Source organism: Varroa jacobsoni, unplaced genomic scaffold (assembly GCF_002532875.2).
Source record: "Varroa jacobsoni isolate VJ856 unplaced genomic scaffold, vjacob_1.0 contig02042, whole genome shotgun sequence".
In the NCBI taxonomy this organism is placed as follows: Eukaryota; Metazoa; Arthropoda; class Arachnida; order Mesostigmata; family Varroidae; genus Varroa; species Varroa jacobsoni.
Window position 1 is genome coordinate 37341 of NW_019214744.1, and position 26633 is coordinate 63973.

Consider the following 26633-nt stretch of genomic DNA (forward strand, 5'->3'; position numbering starts at 1 on the left):
TAATTTTCAATTATTAGCATTATTTTTTGTTCGATCACAGCTATAGTTACTAAAGACAAACGGAAAATTGTAGCTAAGCTGCACTGATGCAGTGCAATCATGGAACACAAACTAAAGTGATTACTGCTAAAAGAAAACCACTATAAAACAGAGATATGTTTCTCATAGGACCGACATGTTCCAGTTTGCCGCGCGCCTTCCATAGGTATGACAGTCGCCCGCGACTTTTGGCGCGTAATGCATTCATCCATTTGCAGCCGGCATCGTCGTTGCCGTCGTCGTCATGCCTTTGATAGTAGTCACGCTGTGATTGTTCGGTCGTGTGCTTGTTTGCTTGTTCAGTCCACTGGAACTAATGCTTGTCGTTCTTGTGTGGGTGTTGATGATACGCTCTCAGTGATGATGTCGTCTGCTATTTTTGTGTCGTGAGCACTTGCTTTACATTATCGGATAGAAGGAGTACGAAAGGTGGACGGCTTTTTACGCTAGCTGGTTAGTTGAATGTTTGGCTGTTGTGCTGACTGCCGTCGCTCTTGCCATCGATGTTATTAATTATTAGCGTGTTGTAGTAGTGCAGATGCAGTTTACATCGAGCAGCAGCCGTACAGTAATCTGACGACAAGAGGTTGACGCTGGCGTCGACAAGCAAAACGAAACCTAGAACTACGTTGTCATTGTGGCTCGTTGCAGGACGAGTCAAGGATACATGGCAAGAGCTTGATTTGCCTTGCATTGAATCGGCGTCAGTAGATAGCCTTGCTCCTCTAGTTGAACGGAAGGTAAATCTGACAGTCAGCATAGCGAAACACATTGCTGGTACGCAACCTCCAATTGCTCCGAGATCCTGCTGGTGTTTTCGGCCTCCGGACGATCGATAGGTCGTGCAGTAGGCCGCCGGCACTGCACAAATTTCTGCTTTTCTACAACAAGCACGCCTTGCCCTGTTCATTAAAATCCCTGCAGAAGTAACCATAGGAATCTACTACACAGCTACCATCATCACCCCTGTACTAATCACAGTTCAGTGTGTCTGTGTAAAAAACTATAGGTGAGTATTTGTTAGGAAAATTGAAGATCAGTCAGGCAGATTGGATCGCTCTTTGGCCATGAATCGCAGTTAGTTTTGAGCGTCTAAAGAGAATGGGGAGTGGGATAATTGCCTGCGAAGCCGGTGAGGCGCGTTGTATGGCGAGATTGCGGAGTTGCTGTACTCCAAGCAGTCTTGCAAAATATTAGGAACACAAATTTTAGATGGCAATGTGAAGAGCGATAATCGTTCTTGCTTTTTGTAACATTATTTAGCGAATTACTTTGTAGTTGTGCTGGATTTTTCCTACTGATGTTGTTTTTACAGATAACGGAGTATCGGTAGATTTATATTTGGGAAGAGGGCCATTGCCTATAGGTAAAGTGTATGCGTTTCGTAAAGGCTATATAATTAGTTAGCTAGTATCATGTCGTTTCAACGTAACGAGAGATGCGTCGATCCTGCGGACTCCTAAACCAAGGTTGTTAGACCGACGACTCATGTATATTCTGAAAATCGCGTACCATAGTCGTCAATTAAATAAAAATGAACATACGTAATCAAGCAAAGAAATAAAGTATATAGTGAGATTTCATCGTAGACCTTATGGCACTAACATCCTCGCATGTTTTGCGCATATACGATGTATCTTACTTTTCCAAAAAATAAACTTTTTTGATATTATCATCTACATTTAATCAGAACTTAAGCTCAATATTCAAAAACCCATTGATTGATAGGAAAAAAATTAAGTTCATGGAATTTTCCCAGAAGTTTGTACTTTATTGTAGTTTAAGGAACAGCGACTGAATCATACCTACGGTCGCGGATACGCGAGTGGTTATCGGCCTACAATAATGTAATGCGGCAATAACAGTAATAATAATAATAATGTAAGACCAAGCAAATAACATGAGATGTAAGCATGTGTAATGTATGGTTTGACTGAACCTGAATATCAATTAGTAATAGATGTTAGACCATAAGTCATTACCTGTCATCTAGTTGTCTAATACAACAACAATTTAATTACTTGTCATCTAGTTTTATAGAATTTGTTGCTAAAAACACACTGACTAATCAACTAAGAATTTATAAATTTTATATTATTGATGGATGATCAAGAGCTTCCAACTATGTTCCCACCATGCAGCTTTAATTACTGATACGGCAAACAATATTATTGGAGCTATGCATTCCAGGACCTAATTGAATTAACTGTTTCGAGAGCAGTTCAGTTAAAGTTAATCTTAAATACTATTTCATTCTATAGCCACTAGTGCCTTCTGCATTACGATCATACAGGGCTATCGCTCCAAGGAAAACCTACTGCAGTATTTTTCCACGCCATCCGTTTACTTTATTTTCTGATGACGTGTCTTTGAATTATATAAGCTAAGATTTTACCGCATAATGGTAATAGTGACGCATTATTTCGATTAGGTCAAATACGCTTAGTGAATATGTCAGAAAGAAACACCTTATTTTACCGCTTCCTATATACTTAGAGAATTATGTTAAGAATTCCCAGTTAACTCATTAAAATATGCTCGGAATAAGTTAGCACTGTTGGCCTTCTATTGCAAAATAAAGAAATGTTTCTTAACTAACCTACCATTATCCTTTTCTTCTCAATTCCCTGTATTGTTTTTGTTTTCGTAAAATATATCGTATCTGTACAAAGAAACTACAACTAAGCGTAGAATAGATTTTCGTTGAAGCGGGTATTAAATAAAGATTATATGATAGCAAATAAAACAAGTGATAAGGTTGTGTATAGATAAAGCTATGAACATTGGTAAAGGTTTTTTCGGTGTAACCTTTTCGCTAGCGTACACCGATCAGTGGAACAGAAGTAATTCTGTTATTCTAGCCTTGGGCTGTTTGAAGTTTATTACTTGATATGACAATTGAGACACGCATGCGCAACAACTGCCTGGTTTGATCTCGCCATATAAAGGCATACATTAAAGTATATTTACGCCTAGGGTTGATAAATGAAGTCCATGTGTTATATTGTGTATGATGAAGCCATGAGAAAGCAGTTAGTCAGCAAAAGAAACTGCGTTTATCGTTGTCACGATAGCGAAGGTGGACCGCCAAACGAAAACACGAACGTTCACAGACACGCGGGTTTTTTGACGTTCGGAGGTGTTTGTATACCTTTATAAAATAATAATCACAATTTTGAGTAAATGAAGAAACGAAATAATCATTATGTACTGTTGGCTGAATAAAGAATAGTACAATTATATTTTTTTCTGTGAGAAATAATGATGAGTTAAAATCCCTTTGTTCATCTTGTGTACAGCGAGTATTTGTAGCAGTGGAACAAATCTTAGGTTATATAAACACGAACAAAACAGAACAGACATTTAATCTTGCATAATATTTGTTGCTGTTTTTTAATTTTGTCAGAAGGGCCCCTGTAGTTCATCTAGTGTTTAAAAAAAAAAAGTTTTTAGATGAAAAATTTCAAACAAAAACGAATAGAATATTGGAAAAACATACTCAAATGCAATATGTCTCCTGTTTTTGAAATCTAATGTTAACGAAGAAGATTTTAGTTTTTTTAACTTTTTCTTGAAGTGCTTCAAAAAACCTTTTTTTTTGTTCTTACGTGGTTCCAGAAAAATTCAAATTCTGCACATAAGTAATTTAGTAATATTTTAGTTCACAAGGAAAGACAGGTTTTGGTGGCGTTGTAAATTTTGTTTTTAGTGGTACCCTGTCGTACCTTACATTTGATACAGTAAAAAAAGCATTGCTTAACTTGTCGCGCCAACAGTGTTAGAATTGTTCGGTTATGTTTGTGCTTACAAAAAAAAACGTGGCTGGTATTGAGGGAATGCTAATTATAAGGAACTTTTGTTAAACTTACGTATATTTCTTTATTTTAAAAGAAGAAAGGTAATTATCTGCACTTGGGTTATCCAAATAAATTTCGATCGTAAGTTTTGTGGCTTTTGGATCCCGAAAATTTTGGGGTTTTTAGCCTTTATGAACGCAATATTTAAATCCACTGTTTTTTTTTGTCTAGCAAGTGTAGGGAAGGATCTACCGAGTTCATAAGGAACTACACCGTTTTGCTTACCATTAAGGAATTCAAGGTTATTTGGGAATTTTCTTTCTTGGGAGCATCTTACGGCCGGCATTGAACTCGTAATTTAAGCCAATGGCAAGTGCTTTGATTAGATACGTCGATGGGGGATATCGCTGCCTATATATACAAAAAAAGTGCGCGAACTATTTGTCATTTTGCTTTTACTCCATATCTATCCCGGTATCATTTATATAGAGTCATCTATTCTTAATCTATAACTTAAATGTTTTGTGTCGTGCATTATATGGGAGACATGCTGCACTTTCGGGGATACTTTTACTTTGTCTTATGGAAGATTTCATACAAATTTGTCCATGTTTTCCGCTTTAGGCACTCATAAAGGGTCCGCACAAAACAAGTCGTTAGTGTAGTAATGAAAGACATGCCGGGAAATTCGAAGATTGCAGTTTCTCAGTGATCGCAGTAGGTGGGTTTGTCCTACTGTCCTACCTGGGATGTGTTACGCAGGAACTGTGATATTCCATTCTATAAGATTCAGCTAACTCAAAAGCTGAAGTCTACCGATCATGTAAAGTGCCTTACAATTACTCCGAGTGTTCCGAAGCACTTCCAATAAATTCCAGAAGGAAATAAAGAAAATCGTTACAGATCATGAGCATTCCTATCTGATAGGATATGTGAACAGAGACGATAGCTGGCTAACATAATAATTCTCACGTCATTGTCAAACGATCATTTTATGCCGCTATTACGCAGATTCAGTAAAAGAATATTCATCGTTGCGTATTATAAGCACTAAAGTTATTTAAATGGAAATTCGATGGAATCACAGTTCTCTTAGGAAAGCGCATGATCTGATTTCCTCGCTCAAAAGACGCAACGCTACTGTATTTTTTGTGTGGTGTTTTTTAAAATAAACATTTGTACTGTACTAAACTCATCTACAACTAGGAAGCTAAAATAGTGGGTCCGATGCGAGGTGCTAGCTATTACGTCTAGTATTACAGTAAACGTTTAGAAGGTCACCTTGATGACATTATACTTCGAAGCGTTACGGTTTGTAATGATAGGATATTGTGTGTATTCCAAATTGATGCATCGGGAATCACTGACCATACATATGTATGTGTTAACTCGACTTCAGAGCTAATCTTGTTATTGCTCAAAGCATTTTTCCGGACGTCTCGTTTTGATGATAATCGCTTTTCTCCTCAGCTCAATGCCTGCAGGCAAAAAAGAGGGCAAACTTTGCCTGGGTTGACTTCGAAATGGTCGGTGCACAGTACGCGCTCTGTTTCTTTCTCTTTTTACTTTTTTTATATTTCGTGTCTTTCACGTCGCTCTACACAAAGAGAAGGGTTGAAGTGTGTTCTTATAATAATTATTAAATGAGAAAAATTGAAGTTTTATCCAATCACGAAGATTCCTACCATATAGACTAAATTGACCATTTAGATTATTAGACAGACTTATCAATTATACGTAGTAAACATGCCACTTCTGAGTGTCTTTTATTACTATTTTTATCATACTTTATCATACCTTTACTGGTTATTCGTTATAGATCTATGCATGTATGATAGGACTGTAAACCGATTTCATTGCAGCTGATTGACATACTAATATGCACTTTAACATCCCGCTCGATATGATTACAGATGATGAGGGTGACAGTGAGTTTGCATTGAGCTTGGGTCATTGAATTCAGGAAGATAAGAGTGGGGCGGAGAAAATTGTGACAGCGCGTATTCGCGAAGAAGCGCTGGCACAATGTCAGTTCAAACTCAAATATACGCCAAACCCCGTCACCAGTTTATGCCCAGCTGGGTCCCACGAAATCAACACGGTCACCATGGTCATCGCGGGCATCACCACAGCAATAGCCATGGTGGTTATCACGGAAACAGGTACGATATTATTTATTCGTTGTAAACTGCACGTTTCCCAGGCGTATATCGTATGCCACTTATGAACTGGAAATTGAAAAAGAAAAAACGAACACAGACAGTTTTAATTATTTTACTAATAGACGTCAACTATTCGTCAGTTTTAATGATATTATTCAATGCATGTTGCTCATTTTCAGAGAACACCATGGTGGTGGCATAGGAAAACAGCTCGGTGGACCACACGGAGCAAATGCTGCAATCGCCGCGTCTGCTCTGCCGGCTGAGTTTGATGGCAAGCGGTTGAGAAAAGCCGTGGCGCGAAAAACCGTCGACTACAATGCCAGCCTTTCGGACTGGATTATGGTAAATTGTTACAGTTCATATTGTATCTTATAATGCATAAGTAGAACATAGATGGAGTAATAAGAGGAGATTTTGCTAGCTTTAAACTTTAATTGACGAATAAGCCAGGCAGTAAGCACGGCATCTTTTTGATTTGCCTTTTATTTAGTCCCGGGTATGGCAGCGAGATCATCGAGACGCACCAGCTCCACAGCCTGACCCATCGTACCAACTACAGTTACCTCCTCCGGTTGGATTACTTCACTCACCTGTTAACGTCGTCACAACAAAATTTGTTCGCGCTGCGACAAATAAAATGAAATGTCCTGTCTTCTGTGTCACTGTACGTCTGCCGTTTCTGGATCGCACAAAATCATCCGTGTACCCAGTTTCATATTGTAGTAAAGATCTGTTAGGATAACTATAAAATCTATTGAAAAATGTTTGCTTTATAGGTAAAAATTGTTCATATTTTTGATTCTCTATTGACTACAATCACATATTGTTTATTAACAAAGAGTACAGAATATCTCAGCATTAAAAATTAAATAGCGGGGTTCAAGAAGCTTGAACAAGGTTTTTGGTATTAAGCTTAAATGACAAGGCTATTATCACATACAATTTTGTTTTTTTGTTATGATTTCTAGTGGACTCCAGAGGGCCGGCGGTTAATTACCGGTGCTTCCAGTGGAGAATTTACTTTATGGAATGGTCTAACCTTTAATTTTGAGACCATTTTACAGGTATGATAAAGTTTTGCTTCCTCCTCACAGGGTTTTTGCTAGTTGACGTATCTCATTATTTAGTAAGAGTAGAACTTTTAATAGTAGTTCCCAAAACAATGCGCTTCTTTCGAACTATTGCGTTGGAATGTATTTTATATGTAGGTTTAGTAGATTTTTGTATTTTTTGCTCCACAACATTTAAAAGCAAGTTGCATTAATTGGTTAACCTGTCTTCAAAAGTATTAGCGTTACTTTTCAATATTATAAGCAGTGGAGCATCGCAAACAAATTTTGGCAAGAAATTATGTCCATAATTTAAGTAGGACAAGGTTCTAGTTGAGAGAAAAGGGAAGCTGGGTTGAAAAACAAGAATCAACTCTAGCTCATAATGGTGAACAAAATTCAACTTTTTGTTCTAAAAAATTGGTTAGATTGACGCCAAGCTTTAATAGACGTAGGCTACGGAAGGAGGGCTTTTTTGCCTGTAATTAAACAATGAAATCCTTCGTTTCGTACACGTACTTTTTATATTTATTAAGTTGCATCATTGACACTACATTACTCTAATTGGTCTCTATTATTCGTCGGCGGATGTCAATACACCTGCTGTCACGTTTTGCTGTGCTTCGCTGCGATTTGTATCTTTGCTGTTATGCTGTGCTACGATTTCAGGCGCACGACCTTCCTGTTCGTTGTATGACTTGGAGCCGAGGGGACCAATGGATGGTAACAGGAGATCATGGCGGTTATATCAAGTATTGGCAGAGCAACATGAATAACGTCCGCATGTTCCAAGGACACAAGGAAGCCGTCAGAGGCATCAGGTACAACCACCTCCATAGTCAACATCAACAACATCAGCAATCTGCTACTATTAATTATTTCCATTGTCTATAATTAGCATCATCCATTTCCAAAAATATCACTGCATCCATCATTTTCTCATCGATTTTTACATTGAAACTAATACTTCTTCCTATACTACTCCAGTACTAGAACATTGTTACATATTATTTTCATTATACAAAACTTGTGCAACGAACGTAGAAAAACTTTTTCTACGAATAAAGGAAAGAGCTACATTAAGTATGAAGCTCGATTTAACGCAGGAAACCAGATGAACAGAACAGTTATGTCTGTCTTCGACTGTGATATTAGTCCATATATTAGGTATGTGGTTTTATTAAATACAAAAAATGCGACAATATATGTATTCACCAGCAGATCTGTACTATGATGTCGAAATTGTGTGAAGACAAGTCGACTATTTTCACACAGTCTAAATACGCTTCACTATTTTTTACGAGAATATATTTTTCTTTCTTAATTGACAAAAAGTGCGTATATTAATAATAAACTGCCGAAAAATAAAGGCATAGTTAGTGGGCGGTTTGTGCTCGAGTCCAGGAACGCTCTTTTGGTCCTATCTCCTTAATGCGTTATTAGCTTGCAAGCTACGACGGTCGATAGATGTATTTCTAGTCCTAGCCAGCTTCATTACAATCAACGGCCGAAAAATAAAGGCACCATTATTAGATCTTAGTCTTAATAGTATTTATGACATCATGAACATCACCCACTGATCCTACTAGCAACCTACTAGCAATTACTAACGCGACCTGAATGAAGTCTTTAGCGATTACAGTGGCTAATCAAGAGAAGATGATGCGTCATCGGTTAGTGAATGAGAAAAACAAAGATACTCAAATTTGCTCAATTTTGGCTAAATATATGTTGACTTGACAATATCAAATGTTGAATACCGTTGGCAGTAGCGAGAAAACCAATATTATCAAGGCATCTTTACAATGTCTAATTAAATAACTTTACAATTGACATTCGAGCCAGACTTTTCCTGCTCCTGTCAGTGTTGTTGTTGCGTTTCCTGCTATTTTGATATCAGTACTAATTTGATGACCGGGCATTCGTGTTATACTGAATGGGGTATTACATTTCTTGTGATAATCTGTTTCTCCTGTTAGAACTATAAGTTATTATGCTATTGTCCATTTATCCATAATAATCATCATAATAATAATAAAATAAAAGCCGAAAAATAAAGGCAAACATCTGACAAACATTTTGGGAGAGAGAGAGAGAGAGAGAGAGAGTGAGAGAAAGACGGAAATCGAACAAAACGCCTGTGGTCGAGTCATGTGAATAGTTATAATCACGGTAATATGTGGTTACTATCTTGAGGGAGCTGTGATTGCAGCGACGGTGCGTCTGTCACGTTATTGTCGTCTCGGCTAGCACAGGGCATACGCTGTGGATCCTGAACTGGGAACAATAAAGCGTTAATGCACTTTTTCACTAAAAGAAGTGTACTTTTTGCGTGGCGTCGAATAACGAACTGTTACTGCAATAACGACCGATCCTGTAGTTTTCACCCTCGCAAGTTAGAGAAGTGCCTTTAATTCAGAATAGGTGAAAATATTTTTTTAATTCAGGTGAATGTTGCACGTATCTGAGTAATTCGAAAAGAAAAAAAAATGATCGTTTTTGGGAAGATTGAAGGTTGACCTGTTTTGCTCATCTTCCGGTTATCGACTACAGTGTCGGTCCGAGAATGTCCAACTTTTGATGGTAGAATTTGACACAGATGGAGAAAGAATTCTATTACCTTTAGGAAAAATGATTTGCGGTTAAACAACTAATACATTGCACTTTAATAACAGTAGTATTTTCCTGGCTGCAAAACGTCACCTCTCCCGAAGAGTTAAAACTTCCTGCATTGTATTTTAAGTGTTGGTACTCTGAGAATAGGGAATTTCTCTGAAGCGGGTTATTGACTCTATGCCTCGTACTATTATTACGCTTTGTTGGCGTAATATCTCTAATGTCTGAATCCTTTGTGTATTCTGATTTGGTTTCCACTGTTTCGAAACAAACCTAGAAAAATCTATCAACCTTTATAAAAGTTGCTCTGAAAGGTTTCAATCCGGGAAACCCGCCATTGGCACATGGTTAAACAACACGTGCGATAAAAATATATCACTTAACGTTATTTTCCAGCCGTAACGAAAATTCCTTAGTTAGCTTTTTGTAATAGTTTAGTTTGAAACAATAACCACCTTTAGTACGTTCGCTTAATGGTTGCTCGGTTCGTTCAACTTGCGACCATATTGGAAGTTCCCATCAGTTCATTCCTTATATTATGACTCGACTAATCTCTTAATGTCCATACATAATGCACTGACATTAGATTAGAAAAGGTCATTCACACGTTTTAATATAAATAATTAGGAAACCTAAAACATATCCAGCTTCATACCTAGGTAATCACCCCGTTCGTGTAGCCCTCATGCACTAAAAACCAGTCATCCCTTGGCCAGTGGCATGGTAGTACTGTTTAATATTATTTGATGAAGTCATGGTATACCAAATTGGATTTACTCGTTTTCGCACTTACCCATAACGGTGGAGGCGTGTTTGCCGATTAAGCTTAAGGACACGTAAGGCGGCTTAGGTTTGAAACCGAGCGTAGGCACAAGCCGGTTAGGTTCGTTCGTTTCTTCTAGGTGGCTAGCAGGCCAACCGTTTGAAACAGTATTTAACGGCGACGCCGCACGTAAACCCCAGAACATCTATTGATTGGCTCGCTATGTCCGAATCAATGATATCAACATTTTACTTCCAATATTTTTGAACTATGTTAGTTTACTTAAACTACCCTAATGAGTAGCTAATGTTCCGACTGCCCCGTTCATTTGGAAAACACTTAGAAGTCAGTATGGCTTGTGAGACTTATCCGGCTAAAGACATTACATCCCTTGACAGTAGTTATGTTTGACCGCTAAATGCAATATGTACGTCTGGGCGATTGTTTAGCTTGTGAAAAGACTGTACGAAGACCATGTAAGCCTTAGATCGAAATAATATTCGAAGTGTATTAAATTGAGCTTCTTTTAGTTTTTCATCGCTTTGTGACTCCGATCCTGCTTCCCCAAAGCTACTGATACAACTATGGCGCATCCTCTAAAGGTTAACGAAGCGTTGTAACAACAACAACCTTTGGTACGCCTGTAACATTATTTTGACGCCATTTTGGTTCTAGTCACTTACAACCGAATACTATGATGTATCTTATTTATTAACATTAAGCGAGCCCATAAGTTTGATTGTGGCGTACCGATGTCAATAGAATTGCTATAGTACTCAGAAAGAAATCATGTCCTTTAATGATTACGCCCGCGTTCTCATGCGAGAATCATCTCTAGGACCGAATCGGTTATAAGACAACGAACTAGTAAATTTAACCTGCTATAAGGGCCTTTAAATCACAAGTCGGGTATTTCATGTTTCAGACGTTAACAGACTGTAGTGTCACGGTTCGAGTTCTCTAAAATAGCTATCATAATCTCTAAAGAGTTGTGGAAAGAGAAGGCCGAGATAGCGATGCTGTTCGATTCTCTTGTTGCATTGTGGACAGTTGTGGTGAGCGAATGCTGCTTAACAACTGAGCTCGCTTCATATGATATGGTTCTACTAAAGAAAAGATAGAAGGAGATGTATACGGATCCGTTCATAAAACATATTTTACTTCTTTTATTTGTATCTTAAAAAACAAAACACTCTGAATTGAGCAGATGATTCAGTAGTTGCCATTCAGTGCTTTTTCTCCCTACATATTTTGAGGACTATTATAATATTGTCTGTAATACCGAGTGTCGTTTAAACTAAGTGTTGGCCTCCTGTCGCAGTTAGTCAGCTTTCACAGATACAATTATTACATTTTATACCTACATACACACATATATATGTATGTGCTTATCAGCAAATTATTTGGATTTTTTTTTCTTGTATCTCTCGCGTAACAATACCATTTTTTTTTACAAAATGCTAAAGTTTGGAGAATGAAGCTTTGAGTTGTTTTATATGTTTCGAATTTTACTGTTTATTTTACGATTACAAAATAATCATAAGCACATGCTTTTATGTATTAAAGTATATTCATATTTGTTGGCGACACTGTTTAGAAAGTATGTGCCGTTTAATTGCTTAGTTGTACATGACTAAGACAGAAAATAATGTTGTTGAAAATCCCAGACGAAGCATATCGTACCTTTACAGATATTTAGGGCATTTGCACTCGCTCGCCTTCTTTCGTTTCGTGATACTGTATATCATGAAATGCGGTATTGTATGATGTGCTAATTACATATAATGATCACAGATAATTGACAGCCTTATTAGAAAGGAAATAGAGCAGCATATTCACTAGCAAAAGTTCAAATAAAATGCGGAACCACAGTGGGTAAAAATGAGATCGTATACAATTCATCACCACACGTACGCTTTGCATTGCTACTCGATTATACAGGTAATACTGTGTTATTGGTGTACAACTTCTATAGGATCCATGGCCATTTTATTGCATAGCGATCACTGAAACAAACTCAGAATACAGACGCACGGCACTAGTGGGCTTTAGCGCTGATGGTGAGGCGAACTTTTCCATAACTTGACGTTTCTGACTGGTGTATAGCAGTAACAGTGCACGATTGATTTCCATCCGCAAATTGCACAGCTAAACAGGACGATATAACTATCGCAATAAAAAGCTCACGCAGTCTTTCCATCTCAAAAATAGAAGATATTCTATCTTCTATAAGCTTTAAGGCTTGCTATTTAAACCCTATTTCAGGTCCTACATTTACCATATTTTTATTCAAATGCTCACTTTTAGACCGAGGGTTTTTTTATTGGCGCTTATGGATGCACGCAACAGCATGAGGTTGTTACTACCAGTGCCGAACAAACCAATCTTTGTTTCACACCCTTAAATAGATCGGCTTTACCGTCCATTTCGAAAGTACATGTTACTGAGATTAGCTTGAGGGCCGCAAATGGTTTGTTTATTTGGCACGTTGGCCCTACATAATAATCCTTTGTACACCAGTTTGCCGATGCTTAATGCCATTTACGAGTAATTGATCGGATATGACTCAATATCAAATTCAGTTTGTTTAAGTCCACCAGCTCGCGAAATTTGATTAGTACCTCGGCTTTGAAGGTATAGAGTCGTATAGTTTACTGCTGGTCGTACGTTTGCGTGGGGCTCGTCTTCGTATGGCTTGATGACCGCCTTTTGTCAAGTTTTTTTTTTTTTTTTTTTTTTTTTACTTGTAGCATAAATGACCAAAGCTACTAATACATTTTGCATTAACAAAAAGAAAAATCAACTGTTTTCAGTTAAGTTAGCCCAAGCTCTAACGCTAAGACAAGCCATATGTCCTTGTATATTACTGGTAACTCGGTTTTCTTTATTTATATCGTTTTCCACAGCTTTTGTCCAACAGATGCGAAGTTCAGCTCATGTTCGGATGATGGTACCGTTCGAGTGTGGGATTTCCAGAGATGTTTTGAAGAGAGAATTCTCAGAGGTCATGGAAGTGATGTCAAATGTGTTGACTGGCACCCTCAGAAGGCCCTGATCGTGTCGGGTTCGAAAGATTCCCAACAGCCCGTTAAACTTTGGTGTCCGAAGGTTGGCCGTAGTGTAGCCACGCTTCATGCGCATAAATCTACTGTAAGTGAGAAGCAGAAAAGAATGTATTCATTTACAAAATATATGTACACGTGTTTAAATTAAGTGGAGCTTTTCAGAGCAATGACAGTACGCTCATATTCTAACTTCACAACATGTAAGGAACTTGAGTTAGTAATGTACTACGTGTATGGTATTGCAGGCGTATATAAAAGAAGAGAACAATTGTATATATATGTTGCATTTTTTCACATTGCATCGCTTTGACTTATTATAGGTCATGGATGCCCGGTGGAACCGAAACGGCCATTGGTTACTAACAGCGTCACGTGATCACCTCATCAAACTCTTCGATGTCCGAAAACTCAATGTTGAACTTCAAACGTTTCGTGGACACAAACGGGAAGCATGCAGTATGTAGAAGATGGATATATATACTGGATTGTATCCAGTGTCTGTTTCTAAAACTTTTATTTATTGCTGCCGAGACCTTTGAAGCTTCTAGCGATATAATCCTATCATAAAGGATGACTGGTATTCTCATACGAGCATACTATAGCGAAGAGTTCTTGAAAATTATGACAAACAAACTTATACATTGTTCTTTTTCTATTTTCTCATCAACAGCTCTTGCTTGGCATCCTGTGCACGAAGAGATTTTCGCTAGCGGTGGTTCTGACGGCGCAGTTATGTTCTGGGCTGTTGGCAGTGACAAGGTACATGAAGAAAAATGCGCCAGAAAAACGATAAACTGATAATCATTTTTTCCATTATAGCTTTAATTGAAATTCGCTTTTATCATAATTCAGTCTCGCTTACTAACTACTTTATCAATGGACGACACACAGAGGTTGTTTTTAGGGGACTTGCGAAATTTTTTCAGGATCCTCTAATAAGGTATTCGTTAATAAGGATCTGTATCGTATTCTAGAACACTACTAACAAACTACACTCGCTTTAACCGTAACCCATATTTATCACAATTTCAGGAACTGGGCGGAATGGAACAGGCCCATGAATCGTGTGTATGGTCACTCGCGTGGCATCCTGTCGGTCATATCCTCTGCACGGGTTCCAACGACCATACAAGGTTTTAAAAGGCTTCGTATTCCACTCACAATTAACGTATTTGCTCCTATTAAATAGCTTGTTATTATTAAACTGCTAAAGTGTTACACCGATTCATATTTTAATGCTCGAAAACTTCTCGTTTCTCTCGATGTTTACAGTAAATTTTGGACGAGAAACCGACCAGGCGATAAAATGCGTGACCGATACAACCTGAATACTTTGCCTAGAGGAGGCAACGCAATGGCTGGTGACGAGGACGATGAAGACGGTGGGGGTCGAGCTCAATCCGCTCCCGAACCGAACATTCCCGGAATGGGTATTGACGCCGAACAGCTACAAAGACTCAAGGAGGGGTCCATCCCTGGACTGGACGATGACAAGCCTCAAAAGAAAACACCACATTCGAAACCTATTCACAAAGGATTTCAGCAACAGTGGTTGGAAAATAGAGCACCGGTCGTCTTTCAACAAACGGGTGACGAACAGCCGCCTACTGACGGACAGGCCCCACCGAACAACATTTCCGCCCCCAGCAACAGCCACAACAATACCAATGCGTCAAGCAACAATAGCAATAACAATAGCAACAATAACAATAATAGTAGTAATAATGGCCACACAAATAGCCATCCGATGATAGTACCACCGCAGCAGTTTGGTCATCCAGGAATGCCGCCCCACGGGGGGCCGCCTTCACACGCTTTGCCGGGCTGGCCTGAAGCAGGACCGCCGCCTGGCATGAACATGCCACCAGGACCACCTGGTCAACACCATCCTAGTTATGGGCCACCACCTCCGGGTCATATGCATATGGGCATGCCGCAAGGTTTTATGGGGGGTCCACAGCAGGGTCAACAACAGTTCCCAGGTGGTCCGCCACATCATGGCGGACCACATCCACAAATGAACTGGATGGGTCAACCACAAGGGCCACCCCAAGGACATCCTGGCCCACATGGAGCACCTCAAGCTCATCCTGATCAAGGATCGTGGCCGCATACTCCAGGGCCACCAGGCATGAACGACGGACATTGGGGTCCAATGGGCAGCACTGACGGAAATGGCCTAATGGGGGGAGGTAGTGGTGGGAATGATTGGTTACGAGGCAGTCATGGACCCCCCCCTCCACCGCCACCACCTGGCAACCAATGGGGCCAACCACCTGGAGCACCTGGTCCCGGAGGACCGATGTGGCCGCGAGCACGAGGCCGCGGGGCCGGTCCTATGCAAGGCGGTCGCGGACCGCCCCATAATCCAATAAGTGGAGGAGCTCCTCAACATGGCGCCGGTGGGCCGCACCATTGGCCAGGACCAAACGCTGGCGGTGGAACGTGGAGATAAATTATTATTACTGTTACGTATAGGTAATGGTCTGGATTGACTTGAATGAATTTGACGTATGGTATTGTTGCGTAATTAGGCATAAAGCGTAAGGCTGGGAAAGAACGTCGACAGGAACAACTAGATAGACCCTCTGTTCTGTAGTGTTGTTCTTCTGTTGTTGACAACAATCAGACAGACTGGAGAGACCGTATTCACGTCAGGCTACAAATCTGTCTCCTTTACAAATTGTTTTCTCCAATGAATCGTACCATATAATGACACATTGTACATTTGTTCCATTAACGTAAGACTCAATTATGAATAGAAGTTCTGTCTGACAGACACGTGCGAGAGACAAAATAGATTAGAAAGTACAATAGACGGGACGACTAAAAATAGAAAGAGAAATGCGTGACTATATATATATATATATATATATATATATATATATATATATAAGGGAAACGATTATCTTATGTATGCTAAGAGTTTTTGAGTCTGGGGAGTGAGTTTGAATAGAACGCCTCCAACGATAGCAGTCGTTCGGGCGTTTATGTGGATAATCTATAGGGAAAATATGAGGATCGAGAAACGGGATCGGCGTAACAACCATTAGGGGCGTGAGATCGATTTCATAATGGCGAGAAAAGTAATTAGAGACAAATATTGGTATATTATTATCCCGTAGCTCTAATAATAATATAATAGTAATAATAATTTGTAATACGTAAAGAAAATGCTGCAGTATGCTTCTCGGGAATCGAGTAGGACATACGCGATATTCAACATATGATTTGTGTTGATCCGCCTTTTGTTCGCTTTGTGAGAAGGACAAAGGTTCAGGATGCACTAGACTCATCTAAATGTTGTCAATACCATGAAAAACGTGAACATGCATTGAGGCCTGTAGATAGATAGAATATCGATATACAAAAGGGCGCAACAAGGGAAAAAGGGGCTAGCAAAAGGTAGGACAAAACGAACGGGTAACATGAGTCTGGGGTAAGCGACGGAGCCGTAATGCGTAGCAACGCGTGCTTATTTCAAATGCGCACATGGTATAACACACCGCGTGGAAAATGAGGGTATAAAATGGAAAACGAAGCGAAATAAGAAAAAAAAAAAAATATTCTCTGTAGGTTAACTGTAACGAGATCGAAAGGGATAATTCTGTAAAAACTACTGTATAGGCTGTATCGAAAATTACTACTACTACGTTTCTTCAAGTACTGTGCAAGCTATTCAGTGTATCACTCTACCTGCAACTAAAATGTTTTGTCGAATTCCACGGCTGCGTAAAGTGTGTATCTTCTAAATATGTGCGTGATTATTATCTGTTTGTTACGTTATACGTTTAATGAGTAAGTAAAAACGTAGTTGTTTGCATGACCAGATCAGCTCACCATTGTAAAAAGAGGAATCGTGAACAGCTGGCGCGCGAACTGAAGATGAAATCGTTCAGGGGAACCGTATGGACAGGCATACCCAATTTAGGTTAAATAAAAATTCAAACAACGAAAAAAAGGTAACAATAATTTGTAAATGGCTGAATATAAAATAGGAAATGAATGATGGAAAACGTAACGCACGATTTAAACGACAATAAACATCATTTAATGATTTCATCAATTTTAAATGTTATTATTTTTGTATGTTGCCTGTTCTGCTCTACGATGGACAGACGATCAGTCGGGATTGATGATCGAAGGGTGAAAAAGCGAAAGCTCCCATTTGTTCATCGTCCTCATAGAAGCTTAAGGTTGAAATGTCTTATGCAATAACTCTAGGCTTCTAAGATCATGTTTTAACTGAAAAAGTGGGTGCTTTAACCCTGACATTAGGCATCAGTCATACACTTTGTGTCGTTTGTACTCCTACCTGAGCAGTTTACATATATTGGTGGTAGAACTGCAACCTTCAGTGCTTACGTTACTCAAGATAAATTAGTGTTGTTTTCATGATATTTCCTTGTTCATCTGTTTTTGTCATATCTGGGCTATTACTTTACCGTAACCTTTGACGTATGCGTTTGTTTTCGAATAGCTTTGCGGATTTCTTCCTAATGACAACATAATACCAAATGGAACTATGTCTGATGGCATACCACTGAAACATATCCTGTTCTGTTTCATTACGCTTAAATATGCATTTAATAGTGTGTACAGTACGTATAACAGAAATAATTAAAATATTGGATCAGTGTAGGAGAACCCATCCAATCGTTACATGTTCAAAGTGAGGTTTATACTTTACATATCTGGGTCAGACATGTCATTTATTTCTCAATATGATGATGACACACACGTCTTTTACACGCAAATACTTGAAAAAGCATCTATTAATACGCAAACGGTGTCAGGCCTATCAGGTAAGAGATGACTAATTTAACTAGTATGTGCCCGGTCACGGTTTCCATCTAGTTTGAGCTCTTCGTCTACTCCTAGTCTAGCCTACAAAATGTTATTCTTGCAATAGATGGCTGTTTTTACAAACGATTAATGGTAGCGTGTTTGTGATCTATCCGGCGTGAGGGTAAGGCTATCGCTAGGGGCTAAAAGCTTCAGGTCCACGTTTCGTACCAGTGTAATGTTAAGGGGTCGTCGTAAGCTTTTCGCATTACAAAAAAGAAGAGTTCAGGAAAAGACGCTTTTGAGTCGCAGGCGGCGAAGCTAGGTTGATATATAGAGGCAGACCTTTCTTCAACGAAAAATGTCCTGAGTCTCTTATTTATGGCGAATGCATTTTCAGAATATCTTCGGCGACGGTCGCTCGTTTGAAAACACAAGCCGATTTTCAACAAGGACATGATTTAACTCCTATAGGAACCAATATCCAGAGATTAGTTTCATCGTAGACACATTAATAGTAGGCCTTAGGGTTCTTGGAATAACCGTCAAGACGTTTGAGAGACCTTAAGCACGACTTCTGAGCTTTTATATAGCACACAATATAGATTCAACAAATAACGAGAACTACTGTTGACTACATGTGTTCTCCCACACAGCACCTATCATATTGAAATTCCACACAAAAGTGATTTTTTCAGATCTAGTAACAGCATTCGAGCATCGAGATTGAAATGCCGGTAACCTACCTGATGTCTGCTGACTTCTGGGAACCTTTGGAACTCTCTATTGAGTGATCCCATCTCCGAGAGGATGCTAGAGAGCCTTGGCGAATCAGCTGACGGAAACTCATATCGTCGCTGATAAAACGTTCATTACAATATCTTAACGTAAGAAAGTATTTGCAGAATGGATATCAACGGCTAATCTCCCTTGTAGCATTATTCAGGTAGACGAACTGTGAGTATAATAAACGAAAGATAAAGATACGATTGCGAAATCTGATTATATGTAATTATTTGATGTTGAAGTTCACTAATCAAATTCAGATGTTCTCGACCACATTTGGGAATTTTTGTAGGTAGAAACTTTCCCAGAACTGCGTACAATAAGTTGACATCAAACGTTTTAATATGCAAGTCTGCTGGTGGCGGAATCATTCCGCTCAGTTTTTACTCCAAAAACCCGTAAGTTATATCTCTATTCCGAAAAAAAGAGAAAAATTTAGGATAAACTATTACACGAGTTAGACATATTCTTAACTCTTGCTAAGTGTTATGTGCGGTGTTTTTTGACAAACTGATCACGTTGAGAGTTCTCTATTTTATTTGCAAAGCGGCTAAAAGCTGAAACTCTGCTGAACTACCAATATTCCCCATAAAGTTTATTGTTCCTGCAGCACGTGCCAGTGTTTACATTAACAGCAGCACCTTCGTCACCTGTTGACGGATGTGGTTCTATCCGTTCTCAATCAAACCGACAGGAAACGTGTAAAATTGTACCTTCTTCATAGAATCACACATGTCTTATGGTATTATATCTGTGAAAGGATTTCAACCCGAGATTTCTAATTCCAACCAAACTGTGGAAACATAAGCTGTCAAAAACACAGTCTAAGTTTTATCCCGATGAGACAAGTTTCTGTTGGTTTAACGCCACCCATTTCTGCTGACGCTCACAAAAAAGCAGAGATCAGTTTAAAATACTCAAAGTAACTCTTTTAAAACGCTAGTAAAACAAACTGAAGTTTTTCTGTGAAATAAACTTTAGCTATTTAAACCCATTTTAAATATATAAATATATATATAAAACTTAGTGCCAAGTCAGAATCCACATTTCAGCCATATTTGAATATAAATTTAGCTATTTATTAAAAATTATAAAAAAAGTAATACGACAGCGGCAATTTCTTCGATAAGAAACTTTGGGCTGTTGCCGATACTAAGCCGTCTCCGCGCTAAACCTTGGACCTTCAAATGCGGTAGACAAGTGCTTTATTTGTTCTTCACAGATTCGTGGTCGGTTTCGGTTCTATGAGATTTTAACTGCAGTAGCACGGACGATGTGCTCAAGATTACACAAAAATGATATATACACCACGTAAATTACGTATCACATTTGTCACATATGAACAGTGTCACGCAAAGTTTCGAGTAACGAGCGCTTTCAACCCATCGAATATGATTGTTTTCCATTAGCGTACGCACCGTTTCTCATGAGTTAAGACATACAGAACACCGCGACTTTCTATGAGGAACACTGCGCGCGTAGTGTAAACGGCTTGAATCACATAGGAATACGTTTAGCCGGCCATTTTATTCGTACAGAAAAACAAGTGTTTGCCGTCACGTTAGCAGCCGTATATATTATTTGCTTCTAGATAATGAGAACGACTGAATGTCCAAATTAATATGGACTACTTTCAAGTTCGCACAGATCAATTTTCGACCTCCTTTCCCAACATCGAAGGGGAGGTTTGCAAGTAGGCACTATTGCGGAGTTTCCTTCAACTTTCCGCGTGAATCTAATTACTTGTCGGCGGGATTGCTCCGGCTGTGTAGTAGAACAACTCGACGCCCTGCCTTTATGGGTTAATTCTCTCCGCAGTTTTTTCCATCTGCAGCAATGGTCATTGGTATTTCTGACGCGCAGAAACTCATCATCGAAACGTTTTGACAGCGTTCGTCGATCAAAGAAACGAACAGTTTGCGACGATCGACAGAAAGCTTTTCCATAAAACGAAACGATTTTGTGTTCGTGCGTTTCTCCGTTAAACGCAACATCAGTAGGAATCGGTGGTAAACTTTTAGCACCACAACGACGATAAGTACCGCGTTTTACGAAAGACAGGGAATGCCCCACTTCTCAAACAGATGCATCTCATATCCTTTCTACGATAGAAAACCAGTTTGTAAATCTTTAACCGTTCAAATAACACGACACCATCGTGACATGTAATGCGAGTGTCTCATTTCCATACAATCGACGACACGAACATAATACCATGCAATAAATTCATATCAGACAAATGTTAACTACAAAACTCGGTTGGAATCTATGAAGTTACTTTTGTTGATATTTACCACGTCCCCGTAGATAAATCCTGATCGTCTGAATCACGTAAATGTAGATAGGTCAAACTATGAAAAACTTTATCTTTACGCACTACTAGGGTCAACTTGTGAGTTACACAGACGAAGAGGCGAATAGAAGGTAAAGGGTCTACCCGATATTCCTCCGAATGAGCAGAGCAGCAATAAATCAGAGTGTTTTATCCATAGGTTGTAGGCTGATTATGGCAAACGCACAGGAAGACTAAGTGAAATAGGTTTCTGTTTGTATAACGCTACTAGAAGCGTATCAATTCATACATTTGTTAGGAGAACAGAAAATTTGACGCGATGTCGTTTACAGAAAACTATCGCTATCTTGAAAATTGTTTATTCAATGTAAAGTATACACTTCAAGCACACGTCTGTACATGATGCGGAACGACATGTTCATCTGAAAAAGTACACATCGAAATCCGAATTATAAATACGATTTACTGATTTGTTCATAAATTAATGGTGTCCTAGAGGAGCGGATATAGTACGTCTTACTAAAATGTTGAACTCCAAATGAGCACCTTCTATTTTAATCGATTCATCTTCTGCTACTTGTGCTATTCCCTCAAAGGCTAAACAAAGCATTTAGAAGCAACTCCACCTTTCTCTAAATTATGCTTTTTTTTGTGATGCCTGCGTTGACACCTGTCAGCTTGACACACTCTCAAGAACAGTACATTGCATATATCATTGGTACGAGGCCAGACATAATGCGAACTAGGGCTATTTAAAAGCTACCTCGTGACGAAGCTATTGACTTGTCAAACCTTTCGCTTATGGAAACGAAACTGTACAATTACTTCTAATTATGACTGGGCATCAACTGCTGTTAGCTGTCCTTGTAATCAGTAGTTCCTTGTTTAATGAATACGTGACAGCGTGGAGGGCATGCGTTGTGCCGAACCGTAATAAAAGTCCTGGAACTAACCTGAATGCCGATAGTACGGCCTTACTCGATTGCAACGAGCTAGACAGAAATGGAATTTTCAAAGCGATGTCAGAATACGACATTCTGCTAGTAAAAGGCGAGGTGTCTCCCAAAGATTTGAGCCCGTTAACAGTTGAGCCGCTCCAAAAAGGCATGTTTCTCGTAAAGGCACCGGCCCAATCACCCTCCGTTTTCAAACGGAATCGTCGCAGTGTCCCCCACAATTCTGCCAGACATGCCGAGTTAAAAGACCTCGACCAAAATACGTTTGTGGTATCGACGTTTGCCTTCAATCCGAAATTACTAAGAAACGGTACCCATGCAGAGCGTTACTCGGTGTTTGCAAAGCTCACTGAGGGCGTACTGCAGGAACACTATAAAAAGTACGGTGCTCCAGACACGGCTCACTGGAGAGATATTAACAATCAAATCTATACGGAAGATCTATTCAACAACATATTAGCGGCTACGGGAATGTTTTATGATAGTGAATCACAAAGTTCGCCAGGTGTTTCCAAACTCATGCAAGGAAAGACTTTCGGACAGATAGTAAATGAATTCCAATCACGAATGATAGAGGAGGACGCTCGTGGTATGCCTTTATCCAGAAAAGGTCCTCAGTTGGATCTGTGGCCAAAAAAGGCTTTGCATGATGAAAGGTAACTAAGTTTTCGCGCAAACTACAATCGACATAACTTTAAATATAGAATTAATTTTCTTGCTTTAAGAAATGCCCTAGGAACACTTGTTGGCTATCTATTAAAAAATTGATACAGGTAAAATGCCTAGACAATTATTAGTCTATATGTTATCTAAGTTACGCCAGATAATTTTTATGATGTTAATTTATATATTGTTTACAACACTTTAGTGATTGGTGTGACTATTTTCCCTTAGGTTTAGATCATTATTGTTCATAATACGGGTGCTTACTTTAAATTAAAGTCTGTATCTGTTCAGTTGATGTATGTAATGAAACAAAGTTGATGTATGTAATGAAACAAAAGGCCTTGAACTTTTATATCTAAAAAAAGCTTAGGGTAGAAACCTCGAATTCGATTTGAACACTGTGTTTTCCTGATTTACGTTTGGTACTTAGTTTGGCATTACTTTAAGCGACTAGCTGCAGTACCAGACGAAATGGTTACGTCTGGATTCGAACATAAACCACAAATGTGTCTCTAACTTTAGCAGGAAAAACACGCTATCCATTGCGCTATTACGGGGAGAAGGGAAAAAAGTACGAATGTATTCTGCTAGATGCGAGCCAAAAGAAACTCTTCTCTATGATAAATCGAACATACGTTAGTACTAACAATGTCGCTTCAAACCCCCAAAATAACTATAATTAGTCAGTGAGGCAGTTGCAGGCCTCGGTCAAAAGAAAATTAAATCAATATTTTATTTAAGCCAAAACGCACAGTAGCCATCTGTATTCTAAACCGAATAGATTAATTTGACTTCAACGTTTCCAATTTGTAGTATTTGCCACAGGCATTCTGCATGCACCCTATGGGATGTCCTGGGGTAGAGACATAACCTAATTCCCCGATGTGTTGGTTGAGCCAAAAAATTTTGTTACGACTTTCTGCGATTTCCTCAGCATAAATGCGTTCTTAGCTGACAATTATGCGTGGAACGAAAGTTGTACCAAAAAACATCTTTTTTTTTTATTAAAGCAATGATCGAGACATTGTTCTTATTTATTTTTATCTTAGTTATTTTCCTTATTTGGAAATCTCATGTGGGACTTGCACCCTGATAGAGGTGATTAATCCCTAGAACAATCAAGCAATCGAAAACGTGAATTTTCGAGTAAAGGTAAACAAGTAAATTTCATGTATTACACAATATACGTTTAATTTTAAAGGTGTATAATTTTTTTGCTACTACTGGCATAACTGTAATGGAAAATCCATAGGCGATTAGCGCTGTACAGCCTTATTGGAAGTAATTTCAATATATGGTGAAATCCTCCATTTGCTTTATTTGCCTCTACTTTGCAACAATAGCGCGCGAACCCTGCTGACAAACTCGAGCGGAGTCCTGCTCGTGAATGAAACATATTATCTTATTAGCAACGAGAGCATTCTTCAAAGTGTATTATCAAATGACTTGTTGTTTAAAACAATGCAAGCCCGCTTCATGCTAATGCCGGTGATTACTGTGGAGGACGGCGATGCGGACAAAGGGACCAGCAAATTTCCAGGATTTCGACTGTTCGCGCACTTCAGTCCTCGGGATTATGCTTCACAAGATGACGAGGTATGTCACACAAGCGACAAGTGTTGTATCCCCTCTTGAGTCTTCGATGTCTGTATATGCCACACAGGTATAAACTAATACTGCCACGTAAGCTCTGGCAAACCGCCCACCGTAATAGAGTGCTATTGTTATCATGGGGTACACGAGCAACGAATGTCTCGAACATGATTTTTGCGATAGGAAGCCCGTCATCTACTGCAGCTGGCAGTAAAATCATTTATTCCATTCTTGTTAAGATAGCCATAGTGGAGCACCAAATGGACCAAATTTGGAAAATTGAGCTGTTTAATTTTACATCGTTCTAATTTTACGTCGTTCTATGAAGTACTTTCATTTTGTTTATTTCTAAAAACCCCTTGCACATGCTGATAATAGATCGATGTCAACGAAAGCACTGCAGTAAAACGTTATTCTTTCTTTGAGTGCTACCCTTAGGGCTGCACCTATTGAAATTGGCTTTCGGCTATTGGTGCCATGACTTTTGAGCGTTGTTGGGTTTTTTTATCCACATTACATTTTTCGTGTATTTCACGAGAGGCTAAGCCCTAACCAAGCTAGGTGAGTCACACTAATACAATCATGATTGAAAGGATACACTCCATGTTCTTATTGTTGCAACTTTTTATTGCAGCTCTTTGCAGATACAAGCCTTCTCGGAGCAGATGCCCTTAGAAAGGCAGCGCTTGTTCTCCAATACTTGAATGGTCTCAACGAGTCATACCCAGTGACAGAGTTAGGACAGACAAGACGGCCGTGAGCGGCCTTCTTAGCCCATTGCTGTCGGCAGCAGATTATTCATTGAATTGGAGTGATAAAAATGACGCTGTATGCACGTGGCTTTAATTCCGATGTGACATTAGAAAACGAATGATTTGAAAGGCTCACAGTTTACGAATTATCAAGCTTGGTGTGACCATGTTGTGGTCTGGAGTACTAATTTAAGACGAGCAAATAGTGTACGAATACCAAATTGTTACACCGTTCGTTATAGTTCGTTATATTGTCATAGAACTCTTCATCAGAAAGCAAGTCTCCATCAAGTTGAAGTTCCATCTATCTAGCAAATCTACACACATAAAACTTTGTGTCTTTATCTGGCGCAAATCGATTTTCTAAAATTGGCCGGATCGTGTTGATTTTTAGCAGGACTTTGATCTGGAATAAACCTGCGCGTAAGATCGAGCCAGTTATTGCATACTTTTCCCGGGGGTGGTTTTTAATAGATTTTCATTCATAGATCATAGAAGATTACGTTAATCGATGGTTCCTTTTGCAATCTTTGACCGTTGTTACTACTGCTATAAATTTTGTTTTTTTTGTTTTGTTGACTATACATATATTTTTGTTGTTGAAAATTCTACCGAAAAAATTGCAGCTGAAGAAGGATGTCTAAGTATGAGGTCGCTCTTAATACTAATCGAAAGCTTTCGGCGAACTGAATAAAAATCGAATAAATGTTTTTTGCCTAAATCTATTTGCAGGTTGAAAATGCCCCTCCGAAGGGGCAGAAATTTAACGTGCCAATTCTATATAAGGAGTCTTAACGCCAGTCGATAGATCTTCACGAGCTGAATGGGAACTTATACACATTTTCATGCCTAAAATATTTTGGCGTAAATAGTAATAAGCTCATTGAGGCGGTTCGCTTTGTCGGCTATGAAAATATGTTTCAAGTAACCTCTGAGTGACCTTTTAAAAGTGAAATATCGAGAACATCTCTATGCAAAACTTCAGCTCAATTATTTACATCATTCGGTAGATCCTGAAGACTGAGTAGAAGTGTAGTAAACCCTTCTATAGCTAAACTGGTTGTTTGCCAAAAAGAGGCCAAAAACCGAATGTACTAGCGAACATTTTTTTACATGAAATCTTGGTACCAATCGAAAGCTTTCTGTCAGCTGAGCCGAAATTTACATGTTTATACACCTAAATATCAGTTTATGGGTCCAAAATATTCCCTTACTTCACTTTGAGAGAAATACGGAATACACCAAAACGTAAGTCACCATTTATCAACAAAAAAATAAAATCTTTACGTCTCGGTGACGCTTCAAGAG

At 38.9% G+C, this 26633-nt stretch overlaps 2 protein-coding genes across 2 annotated transcripts; both read left to right on the top strand.

The window, feature by feature from the left end:
- Positions 1 to 311: 311 nt before the first annotated feature.
- On the top strand, positions 312 to 17560 carry Wdr33 (WD repeat domain 33). The gene is made up of 11 exons (XM_022853742.2): positions 312 to 1048; positions 5750 to 5998; positions 6178 to 6343; positions 6492 to 6665; positions 6970 to 7065; positions 7720 to 7871; positions 13336 to 13579; positions 13815 to 13950; positions 14165 to 14253; positions 14527 to 14627; positions 14767 to 17560. Exons 2-11 carry the CDS (start codon positions 5862 to 5864, stop codon positions 15947 to 15949), a joined length of 2478 nt encoding a protein of 825 aa, XP_022709477.1. The 5' UTR covers positions 312 to 1048; positions 5750 to 5861; the 3' UTR covers positions 15950 to 17560.
- A 4525-nt stretch (positions 17561 to 22085) lies between these two features.
- Positions 22086 to 25758, top strand: LOC111272333 (uncharacterized). The gene is made up of 3 exons (XM_022853741.2): positions 22086 to 22970; positions 24324 to 24576; positions 25208 to 25758. Exons 1-3 carry the CDS (start codon positions 22192 to 22194, stop codon positions 25331 to 25333), a joined length of 1158 nt encoding a protein of 385 aa, XP_022709476.1. The 5' UTR covers positions 22086 to 22191; the 3' UTR covers positions 25334 to 25758.
- The last annotated feature ends 875 nt before the right edge of the window (positions 25759 to 26633 follow it).

Bases quoted from the DNA above. Each gene is read 5' to 3' on its own strand.
- Wdr33 (XM_022853742.2), top strand. From the start codon at position 5,862: ATGTCAGTTCAAACTCAAATATACGCCAAACCCCGTCACCAGTTTATG. The intron at 6,666-6,969 runs GTACGTCTGCCG...TATGATTTCTAG, and splicing joins GTCCTGTCTTCTGTGTCACT to TGGACTCCAGAGGGCCGGCG. The intron at 14,254-14,526 runs GTACATGAAGAA...TCACAATTTCAG, and splicing joins GGGCTGTTGGCAGTGACAAG to GAACTGGGCGGAATGGAACA.
- LOC111272333 (XM_022853741.2), top strand. From the start codon at position 22,192: ATGACTGGGCATCAACTGCTGTTAGCTGTCCTTGTAATCAGTAGTTCC. The intron at 22,971-24,323 runs GTAACTAAGTTT...TTGCAACAATAG, and splicing joins AAGGCTTTGCATGATGAAAG to CGCGCGAACCCTGCTGACAA. The intron at 24,577-25,207 runs GTATGTCACACA...TTTTTATTGCAG, and splicing joins ATGCTTCACAAGATGACGAG to CTCTTTGCAGATACAAGCCT.